Source organism: Mauremys mutica, chromosome 4 (assembly GCF_020497125.1).
Source record: "Mauremys mutica isolate MM-2020 ecotype Southern chromosome 4, ASM2049712v1, whole genome shotgun sequence".
NCBI lineage: Eukaryota > Metazoa > Chordata > Testudines > Geoemydidae > Mauremys > Mauremys mutica.
In genome coordinates, this window is record NC_059075.1 from 127,439,258 (window position 1) to 127,463,515 (window position 24,258).

At 53.8% G+C, this 24,258-nt stretch overlaps 1 protein-coding gene across 6 annotated transcripts in view; it reads right to left on the reverse strand.

The window, feature by feature from the left end:
• Positions 1-24,258, reverse strand: part of NAV1 (neuron navigator 1) — a 316,431-nt gene that overhangs the window by 177,905 nt on the left and 114,268 nt on the right. For 5 of the 6 annotated variants that reach the window (XM_045012503.1, XM_045012500.1, XM_045012504.1 and 2 more), the window contains exon 4: positions 14,524-15,261. The exons of the other annotated variant lie outside the window; for it this stretch is intronic. In XM_045012503.1, coding sequence (XP_044868438.1) covers positions 14,524-15,261 — 738 coding nt within the window. The remainder of the gene's footprint in view (positions 1-14,523; positions 15,262-24,258) is intronic. 6 annotated transcript variants of the gene reach the window in all.

A 24,258-nucleotide genomic window follows, 5' to 3' on the forward strand; every position in this document is an offset into this window, starting at 1 on the left:
CCATGTCCCAATTTCAGGAGCTTTACTCCAGATTTTACAGCTGGCATGAAGGAAATCCGCCTCCCTACCAATTGTCTCACCTGAGTGCCGGGGCACTGGGGACTTCCAAGCAGAGCAACATTAGCACAATGGCACTCTGAGCGCCACGGTGTGGCTTTACGAGGCAACGATCTGCTGCTGATGTGGGGAGAGCTACTTGACCTTTGGCCTCCTTGTGCATATGGGGCCGGGTTATTGCCTCGTAAAGCAGCATCACAGCCCTATTACCGCTTTACTCAACAGAGCAGCAATAACCGAGGGGAGGGGCGGGAGGCGCCAGGCCCCGTGGTCAGCAGGCAGGTGAGATGGGGAGCGGCGCACACACAGCCGCTTTGGGCAGCAGCACCTCCTCTGCAAGTGGGGCTGCCTCTGAGCGGGACTTGTCATGTGCCAGCCAACTGACTTCCCTGCCACTGTGAATGACAGGGGTTTTTAGTCAATCAGTGAAGGAATTAGGTGGCAAGGTACTGCCCCCTGAGTTGCCATTGGGTCCAGGAGCTTTTGGAAGTCTGCGGGCGTCTTGGCTCCTTCTCTCCCCATCCTCCCAGCTCCCTCTCTGGGGGCCTGGCTCTTCTCAAACAGGCAGCTTGCTGCCTCTCCAGCCCCCTGACAACCCTGTTAGGAAGGGAACATTCTTGAACAGGAAGCCCTGCCTAGTGGGCAGAGCACAGGCCTGGCAGGCAGGACTCCTAGGTTCCATTCCGACCTGCTGGGTGACCTTGAGCCAGTCCCTTCCCCTCTGAGTTCCCCAGCCGTGAGCCAGAGGTGATGATACTGGACACACCGGGCGTACCTGTGACTCAGGACAGCCCGGAGCTGCATAGCCCCAGCCAGAGCACTGCTGAGCCACATGCCTCCCACGTCCCCAGGAGACCTGCACCTGCTGCTCCAGCATTCAAGGAGAAGCGGCACGCTCCCTCTCCACAGCTGGCCACCGCAGTGCAAGAAGGGCCCCATGGCAGCCATCCCAACCATCCGGGGCCAGCCAGCACGAGCATGGGTTTCTTTCGTACTTGGCCCTGGCATGGGGATGCAAGGAGACAGAGACGCCTGGTGTCCTGCCCCCAGGCACATCTATGCTGGCCCCATCTCACATGCGCACCCCTCCATTCAGCGGCTGCCAGCTAAGAGTCATCCTCTACAATAGGCGCTGTCCAGAGCCAGCTGCATTATTGCCAAACCTAGAACAGAAAGTACATATGGGATTTCAGACACTACTCCTAGGAATCTCCTGGGAAGTGCTGACCTTTTCATGGCAAACCGCTGCACATACTCACGCCTGCTTCCACCCCATTCACCACCCCACCACACAAAGCGCACCCACTACTGTAAATACATCGTGTACTGACACAGCACATGCACTCTTGCACCGACACAAACTCGCACACACAGAGCACACACCCCCTGCAACTACAGCATGTACTGAGAGACACACATCATATGCCCTCTTGTGTATGTACACACACACACACACACACACAGACAGAAAGAAAGGCAGCTTCAAGACATTCTAAACTGGGTTCTCCCACCACACTGCCCACATGGTCTCTATGCCCTGTCACGCCAGGGCCTGCTGCCAGTGGAGTTAGCAATCCCAGCTCCCGTTGAGCTTTGATGAGAAACCTCTGTCTCCAGAAGACATGGAAGGTATAATTTGATGTTAGAAATAGTCTCTGTAAAACACATGTGGTTGATGGAGCCAGTGGCCTCTCCCAGTGGGTGCAGGCTGCTCCTGATTTATGGAGGTGGCTTTGTTTGTGCAGTCCTTGCAAAGACTTGGGTGTTGTTACATGGGTGACACCCCACAACAACAAGATGTTAAGAGGCAGCAAATATCCTACATTTTGGCCAGTGTTGCACTAAGGTAAAGGCCTGTGTGTCCTTCTGGCATATGGACCATGAAGCAGAGATGAGAATTCAGGCAGTAGTGAGCAAAGCCCCCCCAGAGCGCGTAAATTGCCAGGCAAGGGGGAGTGGATTGCTCTGGCTTTCATGCAGAGGCCACCAGTTTGCAGCCAACTACTTCCACAGTGACTGAAAGCTGGTACAATCCGATATCTGCCTGTTAAATTTCAGGTGAGTTGGTGGGTCTCACCAAAAACACCTCATACTTGGTACCAACTGGCCATCACCACGGGCAGGCCAAGGACTGAATGCAAAGACTGAGTTCTCCTCTAGCTCTGGCAGATGCCCCATTGTGAAGCACATCGCTGGAGTGTGTGGGGGGAACCAGCACTTCTGCTGTCCATGCTGCTCTGGAGATGAAGAAAGAGCTTTGCTTCCCATGGCTCTCTACCCAGTCCCTTTTCCCTAGCTCTACCTGCACTTCGAACACCATCTCCTTGTGTAGTCTGATCAAACGGGATCCTGTACCAGTCTGGATTTGGTCCACGCTCTATGGTCACAGGGAAGTTACCCAGCTGATGCCTGACCTCTGGAGAAGGCACTACATGCTGCACACATATTAAGTATGTTGCTAGGGAGATGAGACTTAGATGCCTGAATGCCTGTGTCCATTCATGGGTCATGTACTTCCAGGGGCTATTCTGCCATTGGTAAATATAGGGAAATAATACAATAATAGACTCAGTTTGTCTATTGTGCCTTATGTCTGTAACCCTCCAAGGGCTACCAGTATCCTCATTTTACAGGTGGGGAAACTGAGACACAGGGAAGGTATTTGCCCAAGGTCACCCAGTGACTCAGCGAAGAGAACCCAGCTCCCTTGACTCCCAGGGGTGTATCCCAGCCACGGGGCGAGGTTGCACTTAAGTTATCCTCTTACACAGGAGCAATTCCTGCCTCTCGGGACTGAAACCTGAGCTCACTGAAGTCTAGGGCCCAGCTCCTACGGATTGAACAGAGCCAGGACTTAACCCGTAACAATCTGAAACTAAAGCTAAAAGTTTACACTCTTGAGTCTGTCCAGTCTTCTCCCTTCAGAGCTTCTGTCTCACGTGGTTCATTGCACCAGTCCAGTGTCCTGGCCATCAGGGACACCCTCCAGAGAGTAGAATCAGTGGCTTTCCAGGATTTAAGGATGGCTCCGAGAAAAACCATGGTAGATAACAGAGTGGCCAGCTAGAGCACGAGACAGTTCCTGGTGGACGCATCCTCCACAGGCCACACGAGCAGAGTGTGTTTCCACAGCAAGGAGACTGAAGAGCTCAGAGATGCTCCAAGCCTCGAGTCTAGTGACACTCAGACCTCAGTGGTTCAGGGGCCAAATTAATGATCAACATTACCCAAAGGAGCCAGTGTGAATTCATTATTTCATTTACATATATATTATTCTCACACCAAAATCACTGACCAAGTATTCGACAATTGGTTAATAACACAGTAAAAGCATCCTGATTGATTAATAACTGAGATTGAGTGATTGAATTATTAACCAATGTTTTAATATCATGTTCTGCAAAGAGCCGCAGGAAACACATTAAAGAGCCGTTTGTGGCTCGTGAGCTGAAGTCTGAGTCTCGCTGCTCTAGCAGACACCATCATGCTCAGCTGAAAATCTACTTCTGTCTTCCAGAGGCCAGCTCCATGCGAGGGCTTCTTCTCCATAGCCCCAGGGTGGATGCACCTGCTCCACAGCCACAGCAGGAGTTTGAGGTTTCACTGAGCAGTCCAGCAGCCAAAGCAGAGGATGGATGGGCATCGCTGCCAAGCTTGTGTGAGAGGTAGAGTCCACTGCCTGGAGTGTGGGATTCTAGCAATGGTCAGACTGGGATCCATCACATCCAATGGTCCTGTCCACCATGTCACCCAATGACCAGTTGAAGGTGCAAGAATGCCCCTAGTGGTCAATGAGGGACTAGCCCCTCCGCCCCCCACAGAGGGCATTCAGGCTAGCACACCCTGCAGCATCTCCGCCATGTTAATCCTGGCCAGCGTCATTGTGGGTGATAGTTTCATTATTCCTATAGATGCCTAATCCTTTCAGAATCCTGCTAAGCTCTTTGCTTCAATGACATCTTGTGATGGGTCGGTATCAGCATAACCCAGCCCTGTCACTGTGCTGGACGTCACATCCCAAATACACCCTCGGGGCTGACATCAAGAATCATAGAATATCAGGGTTAGAAGAGACCTCAGGGGGTCATCTAGATCAACCCCCTGCTCAAAGCAGGACCCATCCCCAGACAGATTTTTGCCCCAGATCCATAAATGGCCCCCTCAAGAATTGAACTCTGGGTTTAGCAGGCCAATGCTCAAACCACTGAGCTATCTCTCCCCCACTGGGAATTATGGCACCCCCCCAGCCCTGTGTGCAGAGTCCTGCAGGCTCCATAGGCTGGGGCTAGTGCAGAGTGACATGGCTGTCCCTATGCTGGGCTTCGCACTGTTGTTCATCTCTCCGTTCTAGCTGGCTGCCTCAAGCACCTCTGTTCTCAAACAGCCCCATCTCTCTCCCAGGGTTCAGATGGGAAACCCCCAGCGAGTGTCCCTTGTGCAGTGCATGAAAGGCAGCTCCCTGCGTTCGGGGGAAACCTTTGGTGGATGGAGCGGATTCCCGAGGTGGGTGTGCATGGCAAGGAGAGGAAGGGTAGCCAGGCTGCACAGCCCATCAAAGCAAATCCTCACTCCCCATAGACTCAACACAATCCCCATAGAGACCAGACATTCCTGAGCCCGGGGGGTTAGGGATACACCGCTGTGGACTGTCTGTCTGCTCTCTTGCGCTGGTGTACTGCCTTGTGTGCGTCCTGAAGCAGGGGCTCCAACGGGTTGATTACATGCCAGTGAAGAAACTCGTCAGCCCTGGAAGAGGCCCCAGCGAACCAATCTCTCCCTTCGTGAGGTCCTCACTTGGGAGCGTATTCTGCACTTGCTCTGCCTATGCAAGCTTCTCCTGCAGTCCCTACTAGATATGGCATTCTTCCTCAATTGATCGTTGCTGGGCACTGCCACCCAGCTGCTGTATTCCACCCCAGAGCTGGCTGCATATTGCCGGTGGGTGAAGTGGTTCCTACACATATGGCCAGATCCTGCCCTGGCCAGCACCACAAGGGGTGGCGTGATGGTGGCAGCTGCATCTTTTGCTCCAGGACTCCAGCTGGCGGGGACCAAAGATTAGGAAAGGGGCAGTGTGCTCCTGGAGGTAGAGTGTGGTGCATTCATCATGGATAGCCGTGGGGTGGGTGGATTGCAGACATGGCCCTTTGCTGGCCAACCACTGCCCCCTGGGGTCGTGCACCGTAAACCATCCTCTGTCCTCAGAGCCTGGCAGAGCAGTCCTACCCTTCTGCTTGCACAAGGGAGGAAACAGCCCCCCACCCCAGGCAGCCTACTGGGCCTGGAGGTTCCCTGTGCTGGAGGAACGTCACGGGAGTGGGCCTCCCCCCAGGGACGCAATGTCCTGCCCTAAAGCCGACCCTGCGGTCGCTCTCTGCCCTGATGGGTATCTATTGATTCACTTGGACTCAGAGGGATGCCCATGGAGCATCCCCCATGGGGAAGTGGCCCAACCTCCCAGCATGTCACCAGCTTAAAACCAAATTGCCAAAGGACCGGAGACGTGTCTCTCCAGCTGCGGGGCTGGCTCAGCAGTATGGGAACACGGTCACTATCAGCAAGGGCTTTCCCCAGGGCGACGCGGGCAACCAGAGATCAGGCCCCATTATTGTGAGCCTAAGGGAACCAGTGACAGCGAATGCCCTGCCCCACACCACCAGCTCCAGCCCTGCCCATCAGACTTACCCTGCCCTGTCCAACCCCACCCTACACCCTCACGCTGCCCGATCCCATCCATCTTGTCCCACCCCACCCAGGCCCACTCTGCCACACCCCACCCAATGACCCCTTAGTGAAGAGCTCATCCTCCCCAAAGGCACTATCCCCCCTCTGACTCCCAGTATATAGCCCTCCCCCCTATAATCTGTACCAGGGAAGGGGGAGTGGAGGTTAACCCCTTGTTCACCAGGGAGTAGGTAGTGCTCCTGCCCTGTGACACCTTCCCTCCCAGCCCAGCATCATAGAATCATAGAATATCAGGGTTGGAAGGGACCTCAGGAGGTATCTAGTCCAACACTCTGCTCAAAGCAGGACCAATCCCCAACTAAATCATCCCAGCCAGGGCTTTGTCAAGCCTGACCTTAAAAACCTCTAAGGAAGGAGATTCCACCACCTCCCTAGGGAACCCATTCCAGTGCTTCACCACCCTCCTAGTGAAAACATTTTTCCTAATATCCAACCTAAAACTCCCCCTCTGCAACTTGAGACCATTACTCCTTGTTCTATCATCTGCTACCACTGAGAACAGTCTAGATCCATCCTCTTGAAACCCCCTTTCAGGCAGTTGAAAGCAGCTATCAACCCCCCCCCCCTCATTCTTCTCTTCTGCAGGCTAAACAATCCCAATTCCCTCAGCCTCTCCTCATAAGTCATGTGCTCCAGCCCCCTAATCATTTTTGTTGCCCTTTGCTGGACTCTTTCCAATTTTTCCACATCCTTCTTGTAGTGTGGGGCCCAAAACTGGACACAGTACTCCTGATGAGGCCTCACCAATGCCGAATATAGGGGAATGATCACATCCCTCAGTCTGCTGGCAATGTCCCTACTCATACAGCCCAAAATGCCGTTAGCCTTCTTGGCAACAAGGGCACACTGTTGACTCATATTCAGCTTCTTGTCCACTGTAACCCCAGGTCCTTTTCTGCAGAACTGCTGCCTAGCCAGTCGCTCCCTAGTCTGTAGTGATGCATGGGATTCTTCCGTCCTAGGTGCAGGACTCTGCACTTGTCCTTGTTGAACCTCATCAGGTTTCTTTTGGCCCAATCCTCTAATTTGTCTAGGTCCCTCTTTATCCTATCCCTACCCTCCAGTGTATCTACCACTCCTCCCAGTTTAGTGTCATCTGCAAACTTGCTGATCCTCCAGATCATTAATGAAGATATTGAACAGAACCAGCCCCAGGACCGACCCTTGGGGCACTCCGCTTGATACCGGCTGCCAACTAGACATGGAGCCATTGATCACTACCCGCTGAGCCCGACGATCTAGCCAGCTTTCTATCCACCTTATAGTCCATTCATCCAACCCATACTTCTTTAACTTGCCGGCAAGAATACTGTGGGTGACCATATCAAAAGCTTTGCTAAAGTCAAGGAATAACACGTCCACGGCTTTCCCCTCATCCACAGACCCAGTTATCTCCTCATAGAAGGCCATTAGGTTAGTCAGGCATGACTTGCCCTTGGCGAATCCATGCTGATTGTTCCTGATCACTTTCCTCTCCTCTAAGTGCTTCAGAATTGATTCCTTGAGGACCTGCTCCATGATTTTTCCAGGAACTGAGGTGAGGCTGACTGGCCTGTAGTTCCCCGGATCCTCCTTCTTCCCTTTTTTAAAGATCAGCACTACATTAGCCTTTTTCCAGTCATCAACTCCAATGGAGTCTGTCCAATGGAGTCTCAATCCTTTCTTTGCCCCACTCTGACCTCTCCCCATCTCATGGAAAAGAGAGGTGTCCTGCAGCGCGTCCCACCCACCATCTGATCTGGGCTCTGGAGAACCCAAGTTGGAAGCCATTTCCAGGGATCCCTGCCCCTCAGTGTTTCCTGCTGCCACCCCATCCCAGGCACACATTTGGGAAGAGCCGAGTATGACTCCACACCCTGCTATCCCCAGGCTCCTAATGACTTTATGGGAATTGAGGGAGCTCAGCACCTCCCAGGATCAGGCCCACAAAGCAGGCCTAACAAAAGTCTAGCTAGATGTTGCTTGGTTCCTACCTTGGGCTTCTACCTCTGTAACTGACCCTAACGGAAACCCAAGCGTTCTGACTCGGGTCCCCCTTAAGCGCACGTGTCAGCCAGGGGGGACCCAGATTCATTTACCCAAAGTGGAAACAGGCCCAGAGATCAGACTTGAGAGGAGTCTGGGACCCCAACACGTTTGCTACCTTAGCTGAACCCTGGTGCAAAGAAGAACCAGAACTGTGCGGTTGCATTTATTTACTGCTCTGCATTGAGAGATCGGACACATCAGACTGGCAGGACCTGCTCTGCTTTCCAAGGACATTCCACCCCCCTGGGCTAAAACTGCCAGTGTAAATCTGGAAGTGGTTGTCCTGGAAGAACAGAGAAGCAAGCAGGCCCTGCTGCAGCCCAGTGCCAGACTGCATGCAGCGATCCTGTGCTTGCACAGGCAACATAAGGGCACTCTTACATAAACCACCACCACATGCCATTGGTCACCCCCGGGTCAGTCCAGTGGCTCAGTCAGGAAGGGGGAGCTCTGTTCACAGGGATGGAGCAAAGCCAAGCTGGCTGGGAGGAGAAACCTCAGCATTCCTCAGTCTGATTTAGAAGCAAGACAGTGTCCAAAAACACAAGTTTGGGAGGAAAGAATCAAAGCAGAACCTGAAATTCCCCCGAGCAGCAAGGCCAGAAACAATGTGAATCTCCATCCTGCTGACCTAGTGCTGTGAGCTCCCTGGCTTGGCCCTTCCCTTCCCCTTTCTGGGAGAAAGCTGGGGACATTCTCATTAATGGTACAGAAATGCTGAAAACTAACCCACAATCATTTCCCTTCCTCCTGCCTCCACCCACCCAATGCTGTATAGGTGCATGTCACCCAAGAAGCACAAAGCCGGGGATGTTAGACAGTCAGGCAGAGAGGAAGGATGGCCTAGTGATTAGGGCCCTAGCCTGCGCTCCAAAGACCTTATTCAGTTCCCCGCAGGGATGCAGAATAGGGTGACCAGATGTCCCGACTTCATAGGGACAGTCCCAATATTTGGGGCTTTTTTAAATATGTGCTCCTATTACCCCCCACCCCCATTCCGATTTTTCACACTTGCTCTCTGGTCACCCTACTGCAGAATCCCTGCGTGACTTGGAGCTAGTCACTTTGGGTACATCTGCCCTGCACACTAAGCCCGGCTCCGAGGGATTTAGACTTGTGGATTCAGTGTTTCCAAGCCCATGCTAGAGCATCTACACTGCATTGTAAATTGGACTTGCAGCAGCTGGGCCCAGGTCTCACAGCTGTGCTAATGCATCCACACCACATGGTGCTGACCTTCTGACTCAGGTCTGCAGCTTGAGCTGAGCCGAAGTGACAGGGTGTGGAGCCGAGTCAGCAGGGCATGGGCTCCACCCCACACCCCCAGAAGGGTCCTAGAAGCCGGGTGCTGAGCACTTGCTGACCCGAGTCAGACTGGTTGATGTGTGGACAGAACAGGGGCTTGGGCTCAAACCTGAGACAGAGCCCAGGGTTAGTGTGCAATGCAGACATAGAGCCTGGTTTTCAAAGAGGTTTAGGTGCCTACTGGGATTTTTCATATGTGCCTAACTCCCATTGGTTTAAAAAAATCTCACTAGGTGTCTATCTGCATCTTTAGGTATCTGATTGCCCTTGAAAACCCGACCCGTAACCTCTCTAGGGCTATGTCTTCTCTGCAAGCCACCCCCACAGCAGCAAGTCCCAGAACCCAGGTCAACTGAATTTGAGCCGTGTAGACGTTACCCACTTGGACTCTGAGACCCACCCCGTCCTCAGGTTTCAGAGCCTGAGCAGAAACGTCTACGCAGCTGTTTTTAGCCCCGTTGTGAGAGTTCTGCCAGCCCGAGTCAGCTGGCCAATGCTCTGAGATTCTACTGGTGCAGGGTTCTTTTTGCAATGTAGAGGTACTCTCTGCATCTCAGTTCTCCACCTGTAAAATGGAGAGAGCAGGGCCCGCTCCAGTCACCAGCCCAGCAAGCAGGTGCTTGGGGTGGCCAAGAGGAAGGGGCAGCCCATCGGGCTCTTCGGCAGCAATTCGGCGGCAGGTCCCTCGGAGGGAAGGACCTGCTGCCGAATTGTCGACGAAGAAGAAAGCGGCGCGGTGGAGCTGCTGCCGATCACGATCGCGGCTTTTTTTTTCCGCCGCTGGGGGCGGCAAAAACCCTGGAGCCGGCCCTGGGAGAGAGTAACACAGCCCTACCTCAGGGTAAATACAGCCAGGTGCTCAGGCACTGTGGTGCTGGAGGCCAGACAGTGCCTAAGATAGTTGGATGCAGTGATTCTTATCACCTATAGATCTCGAAGGGGTGTGTCGTTATTCCCGGTTCACAGATGCGGCTCAGAGAGGAGAGCGGGGACGTTCCCAAGGTCATGCAGGGAGCTGTTTGCAGCTATGAATAGAAGCCTGTGCTGAGTCCCAGCCGGATGCCTCATCCACTGGACCACCTGCCTCTCAAGAGGAAAGGGAAGTCACAGCTGCTTTCCCCTGCCACCTCTTGGCAGATGTTCCTCCACCAAGTCTGTGCTGCTGGGTTAGACACGGGGGTGAATCTGGGCTCTTCCTCACAAGCTGAAGTCAGAGTCAAGCATCCACAGTGGCAGAGGGTCTTTGAGCCTGGCCTGACCCCTCTCTCAGAGTCCACGCTGCACTCGCTACCACACCAGGAAAGGGGAAGAGTCCTGGGACTGTTTGCTAATGACCAAAGACATCTGCGTTTAAAGGAAGACCTTGGCTCCCGCCCAGCCCCGCTTCCTTCCCTACATGACCGGGCCATGCGCTGGGTTGAGCCACGGAGGAACCAGTGCGGAAAAAATAACAGGGACCCCAGACCCTTCCCTGATCTGTAGGACCAAGCTCACACCAAATATTTTCGGGATGACCCTTTCCTTACCGCATGGAAGGGGCAAAATATTGCAGGAGAACTGGATTCCCCACTCCAGTTCTGCAGTCTAAGCAGGTCTGCTGATCAGGAGCAAATCCAGCACCTGGACTGCCACTTGCCAGATGGGAGCCAGACTCCAAAACCTCACCTTAAAGCTGGATTTGTGGGACCACGGCTTGCCATCAGCAGAGGATGCTCTGGGCCTGAGGCGGGAGGTGGATCTAGTGGTTAGACTCAAGAGTCTGGAAATCAGGAGTCCTGGGTTCTATTACTGTCTTTGGGAAGAGATCTGGTTGGAGCAAATGATGGCTCATCAGGACTCCTGGGTTCTGTTCCCACTGCTGCCTCACTATGTGGCCTTGGACAAGAAATGTCACTACTCCGTGTCTTAGTTTCCCCCTCTGCACAATGGGGACACTTGCTTGTCTCACAGGGGTTGGGAAGTTTAATTCTTTAATAGCTTTGATGTTCTTTGGGCTCTTTGGAGACAAAGTGCTAAGGCACTGTTACATCCGGAGAAGGCTGCACTGGGCTGGAAGGAAATCCATGCGCAGACATGGTACAGTACATAAATCACGGGACAGAACCCCCCCACTGGTGGAAGTCGATTGAAGCCAGTGGAGCTGCGATGAGCTACAACAGCTGCAGATTTGGCCCAGTCTTTCCTCCAGGGTGTCTCTGGTAGATATCCCATGACTTTCTCTCCCTGCCCCAAGGCTGGATAGTGGCATTACCATGCCCAGACCCACATGTTCAGGTAACTCCTGCAACTGTGCCAGGAAACTACACACACCGAGGCTGATAGTATTTTTTCCAGAGCCAGCCTCTAATCCTGCCTTTTGCAAGGTGACTGGGATCTGGGGCGTGGTGTTGGCAGAGCATCTGCGGCCCAGCTGAGCAGGGCAGGGGGCTCCCCATGAGGGGGGGAAAGGGATCGGGTTTCGCGGCTGTCTTGGCCAGTGTGCCTGACAAAACTTCGAGCGTTAGGATTTACACTCCCCCCTTGTGCTGGGAGCAGGCAGATTCTCAGCCAAGACGGGGACGTGGAAAGCTTTCCAGGGTTGCAAGGAAATGGGATATTCTGTGTGTTTAGCCTTGAAACCCAAGCCAGTGATGGAGCCTCCCACCCCTTCCCCAGCCCATGCTGAGCCTCGCCAAGGCCCCAGTCCTTTAATATTTCATCCTTTGTGAAATGTGCGTGAATATCGTAAGCACTTGAAAGCTGGGGCTTGGCTGCTTCTTTGAGCTGGGAAAAGAGCAGCCAGACGCTGTGCAACTTTCCTCTGTGCAGCTCTGCAGATTCATCTTGCTCCTGAAGTGCAGAACCTCCTGCTATTTCCATCCTCTGCCTCGCCAGCTTTGCCAGGCATCTCACATCAACCAAATCTCTAGTCTCCTCCCCTGCTATTCCAGTGCTGGGCTCCCCCACTGCAGCTGTGCCAACGCACTCCAGGCCCGCTCTGCAGACCCTCCTGTTATTCCAGTGCTGGGCTCCCCCTCTGCAGCTGTGCCAACGCACTCCAGGCCTGCTCTGCAGACCCTCCTGCTATTCCAGTGCTGGACCCACCCCGTGCTCTGCCAATGCCCCTCAGTTCTGACCCACTGCCCCCTTGCTATCTCAGCCCTGAGCAGTGGCTGCCAGTCAAACTCCAGGGTGTGGTAATTTGTGTGATGTGGACAAATACATGTCTGCAGTGTAACAGACGAAGGCTGTGGAGCTCATGTCTGTATCACCCAAAGCCCTCTGCTAGCCCAAACCTCCAGAAGCAAAAACTCATCCAGTCTGCCTCTCCCACCCTTTTCTCCTTGCCGGCAGCACCATCCCCACACACAGCTCTGGCCAACTATCAGCTGTTTTCCGGGGTGTGTGTATGTGTTTGATCATGGGGGGGTAGTTGCATAGAAACAGGCTTTTCTGTGCTTAGAGCAGATCAGCTGCTGCTGCTTATTCCCCAGCTCAGCTCACACCCGTCGGTCGGTGCCCCCCCGAAGCGCCCATTCGTGGAAGGGTTACAGAGAGTCCAGGGCTCCAGATGGGGACTAGAACTGCAGCAGAGCCATGCCGGAGCATGAACACTGCTGTTGTCAGACAGATGTCCCTAGTAATACCACGGGGGGAGAATGGCCATAGTAACAGAGGGGATGGTCAGAGTAGAGCTGATACTGGGTATCCCTTCATCAAATGACTCTGTCTCTTAACAGGAGGCATCAGAGCATCTTTCGGCCCAGTAGCCTGCTTCTCACGCTTGTATTGCAGCTATACCACAAACAAGGGACTCGACAGGGACTGAAACAGACCCTGGTAAGCGGCCACGCCCCCTTCTCCCACAGATCACTCTATGTCTGCCTGCCACAGGCACTCAGCAGCACTGTTAAGAGCACACGCATCCCTCCCCCCACACACTCCCATGAAACATCCAACCATTCCGCAGAGCCAGCGGTCAACAGCACGCAACATTTCAAGGCACCACTGTATTTAATGCATGAATGTCACCTCGGACAGCCCATGTTCGGCACTGCCAGTGCCTCCCTTCTGCCTGTGGACCCACGTCCTCCTGCCATCCGAGAGATCTGCCCTTTCACAGCTGCGATCATCACAGCTGCAAATACGAAAGTTGATTCTTTTGCAGCTGCCTCTCCCTAGGATGCTAGGCACAATCTGTCATCCATTTTCCTCTTGAGTGTCACATTCCAGCCCCCCCGCACACACGCACCCTGACACAGATGCACACTATTATACACACACACACACCAGCCTGTCTTGTGGTCTCTGGTTGATGCCTGACATCTCACAGCTCTCTCTTCCCCATGTCAGTAATATCATGGCATGCACATCACCCGCCCCCCCCCCCTCTCTCTCTCTCTCTCACACACACACACACACACACACACACACACACACACACACACGACCATCTTGTGGTCCCTGGCTGATGCCTGACATCTCACAGCTCTCTTCCTCATGTCAGTCATATCATGGCATGCACATCACTCCCCCCTCACACACAGACACACCAGCCCGTCTTGTGGTCCCTGGCTGATGTCTGACACCTCACAACTATCCCTTCCCCGTGTTAATGACACGGGTGAGATAATCATGCCATGCACACCCTTACACACACACACGCACGCCCAGCTTGTGGGCTCGGGCTGCTGGCTGTATCTCACAGCTCTCCCTTCCCCTTGTCAGTTCCACCAGCCAAGACAATCACAAGGACGCCCAGGAAAGCGCCGCTTTTCTACCCCCCACATTTCTGTTCCTGGGGGGGGGGGCGTTTGCTCTCTCCTCTCTGGCGCCTTCCCCGGCTCCCTGTTCTAGCTCGCAGGGCCCGCCAAGCCAGGGGGTTTCTCTCGGGCTAGGAAAGACTCGCTTGGCCAAAGCAAGCATTGTTCTCCAGAGACAAAGTGTGTGTGCGCCGAGAGTATGTGTGTGGGGGGCTTTTTTAAGGCAGAACCGCAACGAAACACTGACAAATACCCAGGGGGAAAAGCCACGTAAAGAGCCCCAGTGTGCCGGCGCCTTGCAGAATAAAGGAAGCGGGGAAGGAGAAACCCAGGAGGAGACGAGTGGCTCCTCCGGGACTCAGCCTTTGCTCTAAGCACTTTTCACTCCTCCCCCTCCGCCAGTCCCTTTGATCGCAGCCTCAACGGGACCCAGATGCCGATACCAAGCCCCCCAAAGGGGAGAGGAGGTTCCCCCCAAACTCGGCCTCGCTTTCAGCCGCGGGCCCCTGGATGCCAGGGGGACAGGGGCTGGGTTTCTGCCCCCTCCCAGCGCCCTACTCATTCATTCCCTCCTGGCTCAGCGGATCCCGCTCCGGAGTTGAACTCGCCGACAGTACCGGGTGCGGGGCGCGGGGACGGGACTCACCCAGCATCTGGCTGAAGAGCAGCTGCTCCAGGTCCCCCAGCACCGTCACCACGAGCTCCGGGTCCACCTTCAGGTAGGCTCGCTCCTCCTGCCCCTTCCCCGCCGGGCCGGGCGCCGGCGCCGGCTGCTGCGGCTTCTCCCGGCCCTTGGCTTTGCTGGAGAGGAGCTCGTCGTCTGATTTGCTGTCCTCCGCCCCGCCGGCCTCGGGCGCCTTGCTCAGGGGCTTCACCTCGGCGTAGGGCCCGCGGGGGATGCGGCTGGGCTTACCGAGGCTGGACGGGAGCGGGGCCAGCGGCGGCTTGGCCAGGCCGGGGGCGAGCCTGGCTTGGAAGAGGGAGTGCTCCGACTTGGAGAGGCTCTTGGACATGAGCGGGGCTTCCTTGGCTTTCAGCCCCCCGCGCCCCCCGCCCTTGGCCGCCTTGGCCATGTCGTCGCTCCAGCGGGGCTCGTAGAGCTGCATCTTCTTCTCGGCGTCGGTGAGGAAGGCCAGGTTGGTGAGGGACTTCTGCTTGCGCAGGCTGGGGCCGGGCGGCAGCCGGCTCTCCACGCTGCCCGACTTGAAGACCCGCAGCTCGTGCGCCCCGGGCGCTTTGGGCCGCTTGGGCATCATGCCGCCGCCCTTGCCCTCGGTCCCCTTCCGATAGCCCTTCAGCTCCTCCGGCCCCTCGCCGCTGAGCTCCAGGCTTTTGAGGTTGGTGCCAAGCATCCCGCCTGCGCTGAAACCATTTAACACGCCGGCTGCTGGGTGGGGAGGAGAGGGGGGCACGGAGCGGGGAGAGAAGAGAGAGAGAGAGGCGGTGAGACCACGGGGGGGGGTGTGTGCCCAGCCCAGCCCTGCGCGCTCCGCTGCAGCCCCTCCGCGCTGCGCCGCGCCGCCGGCAGACTGAGACCCGGCGGAAGGTCCGGGCCCGCAGAAAGGGCCCTCCCCCTCCGCCGCCTGCCTGCGATGCTCAGCCAGCGAGGGGAGGGGACGGGGGCAGGGCCGGCTTCTATTTCGAGCGCTAGGGGAGGGGAGGCTGCGCGCCCGGGTGTGCGCAGGGCTGGCGGGGGTGGGGGGGATGCGGGCTGGTTCCCAAAAGAGCCCGGGAGGAGCCAGCGCCCCGCCTCGCCCCCCCTACATAGGCGAGAGGTGGCTTCGCCCCGTACCCGGCTCCTCCCGACACCTCTCCGCGGTCCCTGCCCTGGATCGCCTGCGTTCCCATGGGCAGCCGGAGCGCAAAGCTCACGGCCGGTTTGCAAAGGGGCTGCTGCATCCAGGGGCGGCCCCCTGCCCCATCGCCTCGGGAGCCTGGCCCCACGGGCGCTCCTGCCACCCCCTGGCCAGGGCACTGTGCTCCCCAGTAGGATGTGCTCGGGAGGAAGCGAGGGGCCAACCCTGAGCCCCGCTCCGTCGGGCCCCAGGCGTGTCCCGGCTCCCCCAGAGGTTCCAAGGCTCTCGCTCCACGAGTGAGTGGGGAGATGCAGCCGGGGATCGCGTGGGCCGGCCTCTCCCAGATCCACAGAAGGCAGCCAGGAAAAAGCCTTCTTCCAGACCCCATCCTGGGCCACAGCTCAATAGCTGCTCGCTCCATTCCCAGGGTTCAAAAGCAGCACCCTGACTGTGCCCTCTCAAAGCGCTCAATAGCCCTGTGAGGCAGGGCGTATCATTATCCCCAGCGTACAGAGGGGGGAACTGAGTCACAAAGCTAGTAAGTGACTTTTCTAGTGTGGCAGCACAGTGTGTTGGAGTCCGGGATGGAGTCCTGACGTCAGTGCCCTGCTCCGGGGCTGCACCCCCTGATCTCACAACTGCTTTACCAGGATATCCTGGCGCACAGGGCTTGAAGCGGGCACCCCTCTAAAGAGCAAGGGTTGAAATTTCTGTGCCCTTGGCTGGGAGTAGAGATGCTGCTGAGGGGGCTGAGGAAAGGGGAGCATCAGAGTTAGGGTGGCAAATATGTGCTGGGGTGGGAAGCGCCAGTTCAGGCTGCACACAGAGAAATACCTAGGCCTTGTCACTAGGGCTCGCTCAGGACTGTATAAAGAAAAGCCAGACTCGGTGGACAGGAAGGGGAAGCCGCGTGGGTGCTGAGGGAAAGCAGAGCTGCCCATGGGTGCTCCGGAGAGGTAGAGTGCCTGCGGACACTGAGGGGAAGAGGAGCCTCCTGCATGGGCTGAGGAGAAGCCAAGCCACCAAGCAATGCTGAGGAGAAGCGGAGCCACCCGTGGGTGCTGAGAAGTGAAGCCATCCATGGGAGCTGAGAAGCAGAGCCACCTGTGGATGGTGAGGTGAAGCGGAACCACCCGTGGGTGCTGAGGAGAAGCAAAGCCATCCCATGATGCCAAGGAGAAGCAGAGCCACCCGTGGGCAGTGTGGAGAAGTGAAGCTGTGGGTGCTGAGGAGAAGAAAAGCTGCCTGTGGGTGCTGAGGGGAAGGCAGAGCCACCCATGGGTGCTAAGGAGAAGCAGAGATATCTGTGGGCAGTGAGGAGAAGTGAAGCAATCTGTGGGTTCTGAGGAGAAGCAGAGACACCCGTGGGTACTGAGGAGAAGCAGAGCTGCCCATGGGAGCTGAGGGGAAGGCAGAGGCCCAGCCCAGAAACAGAGAGCGAAGGCTGTGAGGGCTGAGGCTCAGCTGGCCCACTGGAAGTCTGCAAACATCTCAAGAGCAAATGCCTATTGGAGGAAATTGCCTCTCGGCTCTGCCCCTGACTCATTGCGAGGCTGGGTTGTGGTGAGCCAAGCCTGCTCCAAACCCAGACAAGATAACTCGGAGCAGGCCTGTTCACTTCACATGGACAGACAATGACTTGGAGCCTCTCCATGGTCTGCCCCCGCTCCAATGTCTGGCCCACTTAGTCACAGCGATGACCCTGCAGAGGCTCTGTTCTGAGGTCCCAGCTCCGGTGGGTTTGGGAAAGTTTGGAGGGAATGTCCAACCACAAGCCTGAGGGGCCCAGAGATCTTCCCTATGCCCAGGTCCTGTTGCTGCAGGATCATGGAGCAGTTTGTCTAGGATGTCCGGAGAGCAAGGCTGCTCTGGCATGTCCACATGTGCAGAGCTGGATGGTGCAAGGAGCTAATCATCCTCTGTTCCCTGGGGGTCAGTGGGAAGGAAGGAGAGAGCCCAGCCAGGGCCGGTGCAAGGATGTTTTGCGCCCTAGGCAAAACTTCCACCTTGCGCCCTCCCCCGTCCCCGAGCCCCTGCCCTGAGGCGCCCCCCCCATGGCAGCTCCCCCCCTCCACCCTGAGGCGCCCCCCCGGCGGCAGCTTCCCACCCCCCATCCTCTGCCCTGAGGCACCCCCCCCAGCTCACCCCTGCTCCGCCTCCTCTCCAAGCACGCTGTCACTGCTTCACTTCTCCCGCCTCCGAGGCTTGCGGCATCAATCAGCTTAGGCGCCGCAAGCCTGGGAGGCAGGAGAAGTGAAGTGGCCATGGCGTGCTCGGGGAGGAGGTGGGGCAGGGGTGAGCTGGGGCGGGGAGTTCCCTGGCATGCCCCCCACCTACTTGCGGCAGGCGGCCCTCCCCGTGCTCCCCTGCCCCAGAAAATGCTGCCTCCCAAATCCTAGTGCCCTAGGTGACCACCTAGGTCGCCTAAATGGTTGCACCGGCCCTGGCCCCAGCCCTCAGCACCGGATTGAACTGAACCCACAGCACACCTTACAACTGTCCTGCCAGCACAGTCTGTGTCTCTTATCCCATAATGCGGGGAGCAGGGGCTCTGGGGCAGTTTCTACATGCCAAGCACCGCACTGCGGGATGGAGCTCAGGAGACAGGCCGGGTTGGTGCAGTGTGCTCATGATTTCCATCTGTTTTTATACACCGCCTGTCCCTGTGGTATCTGCTCCACTTTATCACCACGGCTCTTCATCAACAGTGCTGCCCAACCTGCCTGACCCTGTAGGTGCGCCCCATGAGGTGGCGGCTCATCTCCCCAGGTGCCAGGTTTAGTGCCTGCCTGTGACCATCTCTGCACTGTACTCTGCAGTCCTACCTGCTGCCCTGTCCTCAGGAGTCCCCCAGCAGCTCTCTCCAGGTCTCATAGTCCTGACCCCACTGTCCGGAGGGTGGGGATTGTTAAACCCATTTTGTGGCACGACTTGCTCCAGCTTATACAGTTAGAGTAGGTGGAAGAGGCAGAAATAGAACCCAGGAGTCCTGCCTGCCCAGTCTCCTGCGCTAGCTGCAATACTACATGTTTTAGAGTGACTCAGCTACCTCAATGCTCCAGACAGCACGTCCAACTCCCCCCCCCCGCCCCCACATGGCTACCTGGGGGCACCTGCTCAGAGGACGTGAAAGCAGCCAGCCAGCTGAAGATGGGCACCTCCAATCTTAGCCAAAGCATATTGAAGTCAATGGAAAGACTCCAACTGGATCAGATCCCTATCACTGCAGTGACACGCTGGGCCCTGAGAGTGGTGGGTGCAGCTATGGCCCCTCTGGGAGAGAAGGCGAAATCCTGGCAGCAGGCAGGCCCAAGCAAGGAGCCAGACTCACAAGACTCCAGCAGCCTCTGACACCCCTGTGGAAGGCGGGTCTGCATGAATCTGTCTGCCCATCTCTGATATTCCAAGGGAATTAAGGGCAAAGCGGGGAGTGGGTTCTGGTTATCATCATTTTTTGTTAATTACCCTTCCCTTAGGAGGGGGGAATTAATTCTATCTGGTGACCTCACGCAGGATTCCATGGCAACCGACAAAATATATTGCATTAGGGCACATTACTATGCTATAGAGATAAGGGAGAAGGAGGAGACTTGGAAAAGCAGAGAAAACTCGTACAGACAGCCCAGAGCTCCTTAGGATCCAATTCTGCAGTCCTTTCTTAAGCAAAACTCCCTGTGACGGGAAGATGGGGCCCTTAGCCACTGAGAATCACAGGAAACAGGGACTGAGACAAGCAGGGGAGCAGATCTCCTTGGGGAAGCAACGTCTCCTAGGGATTGGAGCACGGGCCTGGGAGTCAGGACATGAGTTCTCATCCTGGCACTGGCTGGCCTTGGGCAAGTCTCTTCCATCTCCCTTAGCTGCCCATCCAAGGATTCAAGGAAGCTACTTGCATGAGTAAGGCCAAGAGGATCTGGGCCATGCTTCTGCCTTATTGCTAGGTTCTGGGTTGGCTCTGTCCCAGGCATCTGGTCTGGCTCATAGATTCTAAGGGCAGAAGGGACCACTGTGATCATCCAGCCTGACCTCCTGTATGCCACAGGCCAGAGAACTGCCCCAGAATCATTCCTAGAGCAGAGCTTTTAGAAGACACACCCTGTTTTGATTTAAAAATTGTCAGTGATGGAGAATCCCCCATGGCCAATGGTTAATTACCCTCCCTGTTAACAATTTACACCTTATTCCAGTCTGAATTTGTCTGGCTTCAACTTCCAGCCATTGGATCATGTTAGACCTTCCTCTGTTAGACTGAAGGGCCCATTATTAAATATTTGTTCCCCATGTAGATACTTATAGACTGTGATCAAGTCACCCCTTCGCATTCTCTTAGTTAAGCTAAATAGATTAAGCTCCTGGAGTCTATCACTAGAAGGCAGGTTTTCTAATCCTTTAATCATTCTCGTGGCTCTTATGTGAACCTTCTCCACTTTATCAACCTCCTCCTTGAATTGTGGCCACCAGAAATGGACCTGGCATTCCAGCAGTGGTCACACCAGTGCCAAATAGGTAAAATAATTTCTCTGCTCCTACATGAGATTCCTGTGCATCCCATGGTTGCATTAGCTCTTTTGATCACAGCATCACACTGGGAGCTCCTGTTTAACTGATTAGCCACCATCACCCCCAAATCTGTTTCAGATTCACTACTTCCCAGGATAGAGTCCCCCTTCCTGCAAGTATAGCCTGCGTTCTTTGTTCCTAGAGGTATATATTGACATTTGGCCATAATAAAACATATATTGCTTGCTTGCACCCAATTTACCAAGCGATCCAGATCACTCTGAATCAGTGAGCTGTCCTCTTCACTATTTACCACTCTCTCAATTTTTGTGTCATCTGCAAACTTTATAAATAATGATTTTATGTTTTCTTCCAGGTCATTGATAAAGATGTTAAATAGCGAAGGGCCAAGAACTGACCCTTACAGGAACCCAATGGAAACACATCTGCTTGATGATGATTCCCCATTTCCAGTTACAAGTTGAAACCTACCAGTTACCCAGTTTTTAATCCATTTAATGTTATATTGTTCTACCTTTTTAATCGAAATGTTGTGCACTACCAAGTCAAATACCTTACAGAAAGCTAAGCATATTACATCAACTCTATTACCTTTATCAACCAAACTTGTAATCTCAAAAAAGATACCAAGTTAGTTTGACAGGATCTGTTTTTCATAAACCCATGTTGATTTACATTCATTATATTATCCTCCTCTAGTTCATTATTAATTGAGTCCCATATCAACCACTCCATTATCCTGCCCTGGATCAATATCAGGCTGACAGGACTACTATTACCCGGGTTATCCCTTTTTAAATTTAGCACAATATTAACTTTCTTTCAATCTTCTGGACCTTCTCCAGGGCTGCAAGACTTACTGAAAATCAACATTAACTGTCCAGCGAGTTCCTCAGCCAACTCTTATAAAACTCTTGGATGCAAATTATCTGGACCTGCTAATTTTAAAATGTCTATCTTCAGTAGCTTCTGTTCAACATCTTCCAGAGATACTAGTGGAATGGAAAGAGTGTTATCATCACATGATGAGATCACATTACCTGTTTTCTCCCAAACAGAACAAAAATAGTTATTGAACACCTTTTCTGCACTATTATTGATCATTCTACCATTTCCATCTAGTAATGGACCAATAACATTGTCAGGATTCTTTTTGTTCTCAGTATATTTTAAAAACTCCTTATTGTCCTTAACACTGCTGTCCATAGATTTTGCCTTGTGCTCCTTGGCTTCCCTTATCAATTTTCTACAATTCCTGACTTCTGATTTATATTAATTACTGTCAACTTCACTCTTCTTCCATTTGTTATATAATTTTTTGCAGCTGCCTTCAATTCCCCTCTAAACCAACCAAGTTGTTGTTTTTTTTTTTTTTACTAGCACAGCCTACTTCCTAAATTATGGAACTGATCCTGTGTGCATAATTGTGGGCCTTTTTGGGCATCTAGTTCTGAAATTATTCCCAATGATTATTCACATTCTTCTGGTTATATTCTTCCTTCTAGCTGATTTGACTCATAATTGTTTTCAGCTCTGTGAAACTGTCCCTATTAAAGCACCGGGTGTGTAGATAGATAGATAGATAGACAAGATTATTGGTCTGGACTTTATTCTGCTTGCACATGATAAATGTGATCAAGTCATGATCACTTGTACCTAAGTTACCATTAACTTTTAGTTAGAATAATAGAATCTCAGGGTTGGAAGGGACCTCAGGAGGTCATCTAGTCCAACCCCCTGCTCAAAGCAGGACCAAACCCAACTAAATCATCCCAGCCAGGGCTTTGTCAAGCCTGACCTTAAAAACCTCTAAGGAAGGAGATTCCACTACCTCCCTAGGTAACCCATTCCAGTTCTTCACCACCCTACTAGTGAAAACATTTTTCCTAATATCCAACCTAAACCTCCCCCTCTGCAACTTGAGACCATTACTCCTTGTTCTGTCATCTTCTACCACTGAGAACAGTCTAGATCCATCCTCTTTGGAACCCCCTTTCAGGTAGTTGAAAGCAGCTATCAAATCCCCCCTCATTCTTCTCTTCTGCAGACTAAACAATCCCAGTTCCCTCAGCCTCTCCTCATAAGTCATGTGCTCCGGCCCCCTAATCATTTTTGTTGCCCTCTGCTGGACTCTTTCCAATTTATCCACATCCTTCTTGTAGTGTGGGGCCCAAAACTGGACACAGTACTCCAAATGAGGCCTCACCAGTGCTGAGTAGAGGGGAATGATCACATCCCTTGATCTGCTGGAAATGCCCCTACTTATACAACCCAAAATGCCATTAGCCTTCTTGGCAACAAGGGCACACTGTTGACTCATATTCAGCTTTTCGTCCACCATAACCCCTAGGTCCTTTTCTGCAGAACTGCTGCCCAGCCATTCGGTCCCTAGTCTGTAGCAGTGCATGGGATTCTTCCGTCCTAAGTGCAGGACTCTGCACTTGTCCTTGTTGAACCTCATCAGGTTTCTTTTGGCCCAATTCTAATTTGTCTAGGTCCCTCTGTATCCTATCCCTACCCTCCAGCGTATCAACCACTCCTCCCAGTTTAGTGTCATCTGCAAACTTGCTAAGGGTGCAGTCCACACCATCCTCCAGATCGTTAATGAAGATATTGAATAAAAAGTTCTGTGATCAGTCCCTCTTTATGTGTCAGGACAAGGTCTAATATAGAATTTCCCCACATGAGCTACACCACTTTCTGGTTGATTCTTTAGGATGAGATTGTCAGATGCCTAGGAGATTTGGATGCCCAATTCCCATTAATTTGGAGCACCCATATCCCTTAATCAGCAGCTTCACACAGCCCAGGGACTTTATCTGTATTGATTGTCTGTGGCAGTTGCCGTATAAATGGGCTAGACACAAATAAACTAATAATCAATTGTTGGGATGGGGTAACCAGCCTTGCACCAAGCCAGCGAGGGTTAACAAGCTGCTGTGGCTGACTCAGCCCCTCCCCGCTACACCTGTACGCTCTGTCAGGTAATGAAGTGACAGCTCAGTTATTGGCTGACCCCGAGGAGAACAGACCTCTTATTCTTTGCTCCCTGAATAGGGATGGCCCAGGACTTCTGCAGACTGTCAGAGCCCTGCTGGGGGAGGTATGCCTAGCCCAGGACTACTGCATTTGTTTTGGGACAATTTTTTCTTTGGATAACTATAAAAGGACATCAAGTATCAGAGGGGTAGCCGTGTTAGTCTGGATCTGTAAAAAGCAACAAAGAGTCCTGTGGCACCTTATAGACTAACAGACGTATTGGAGCATGAGCTTTCGTGGGTGAATACCCCACTTCATCAGATGCATGTGAAAGGATGCTTGACCCAGGCTGGGCTGCTTGTGATTCCCAGAGTCACAGCATTTAGGCCAAAATGTAGCACCTGAGGGGCTTGCTGAGACTGTTTTAGGGACCCCCTGCCCAAGACGCTTGTGGGGAAACTATTTAAACTCTATGGACCTTTTGCCCCCGAGCCGAGCCTGCCCTATGCCGCCATAATTGTCGAAGAATCAGAATAGAAAACGAAAAGTTGATGCCAGAAATCCAGCACCTGAGCTTTCTAGTCCTCTGCTGACAGCCCCAAATCTGGCTGTGCAGACTTGAACCCCAAAGCAGGCTAATTTGCACCTCGCTAGTCCACTCACCCTGTAACTCACCCGCCCCGAACCCAGCGGCCCCTCCTCCTTGCTCAGCACAGGGTTTAACAGCAGTGACGGTCCAGTAGGGTGGTTTCCTTAGCTGGAAACCATACTGCAGCATAATTACTGGCAGAGCATCCAAGAGAGGTATCAGGAACTCACACCAGGCTAAGGCAAACAACCCCAGGTCAGTGTGTGAGGCCGGCTCCTTGCTTTCACCATGTGTGCACGCTCACCTGCTAATTTGCTACCAAGAGGTCTCAAGTCAATCATTTGCAAATGGGCCATCCTCACTTTAGCTGATATGGACATCTCCCTTTTTCAGGGGCCCAACTGGAGTCCCCCCAAAACGGAGGCTCCCAAAAATCAGAGGCCCTCTTTGAAAATGTGGCTGCGTGGGCTGAGTCCATGTCAGACAGGCACCTGAT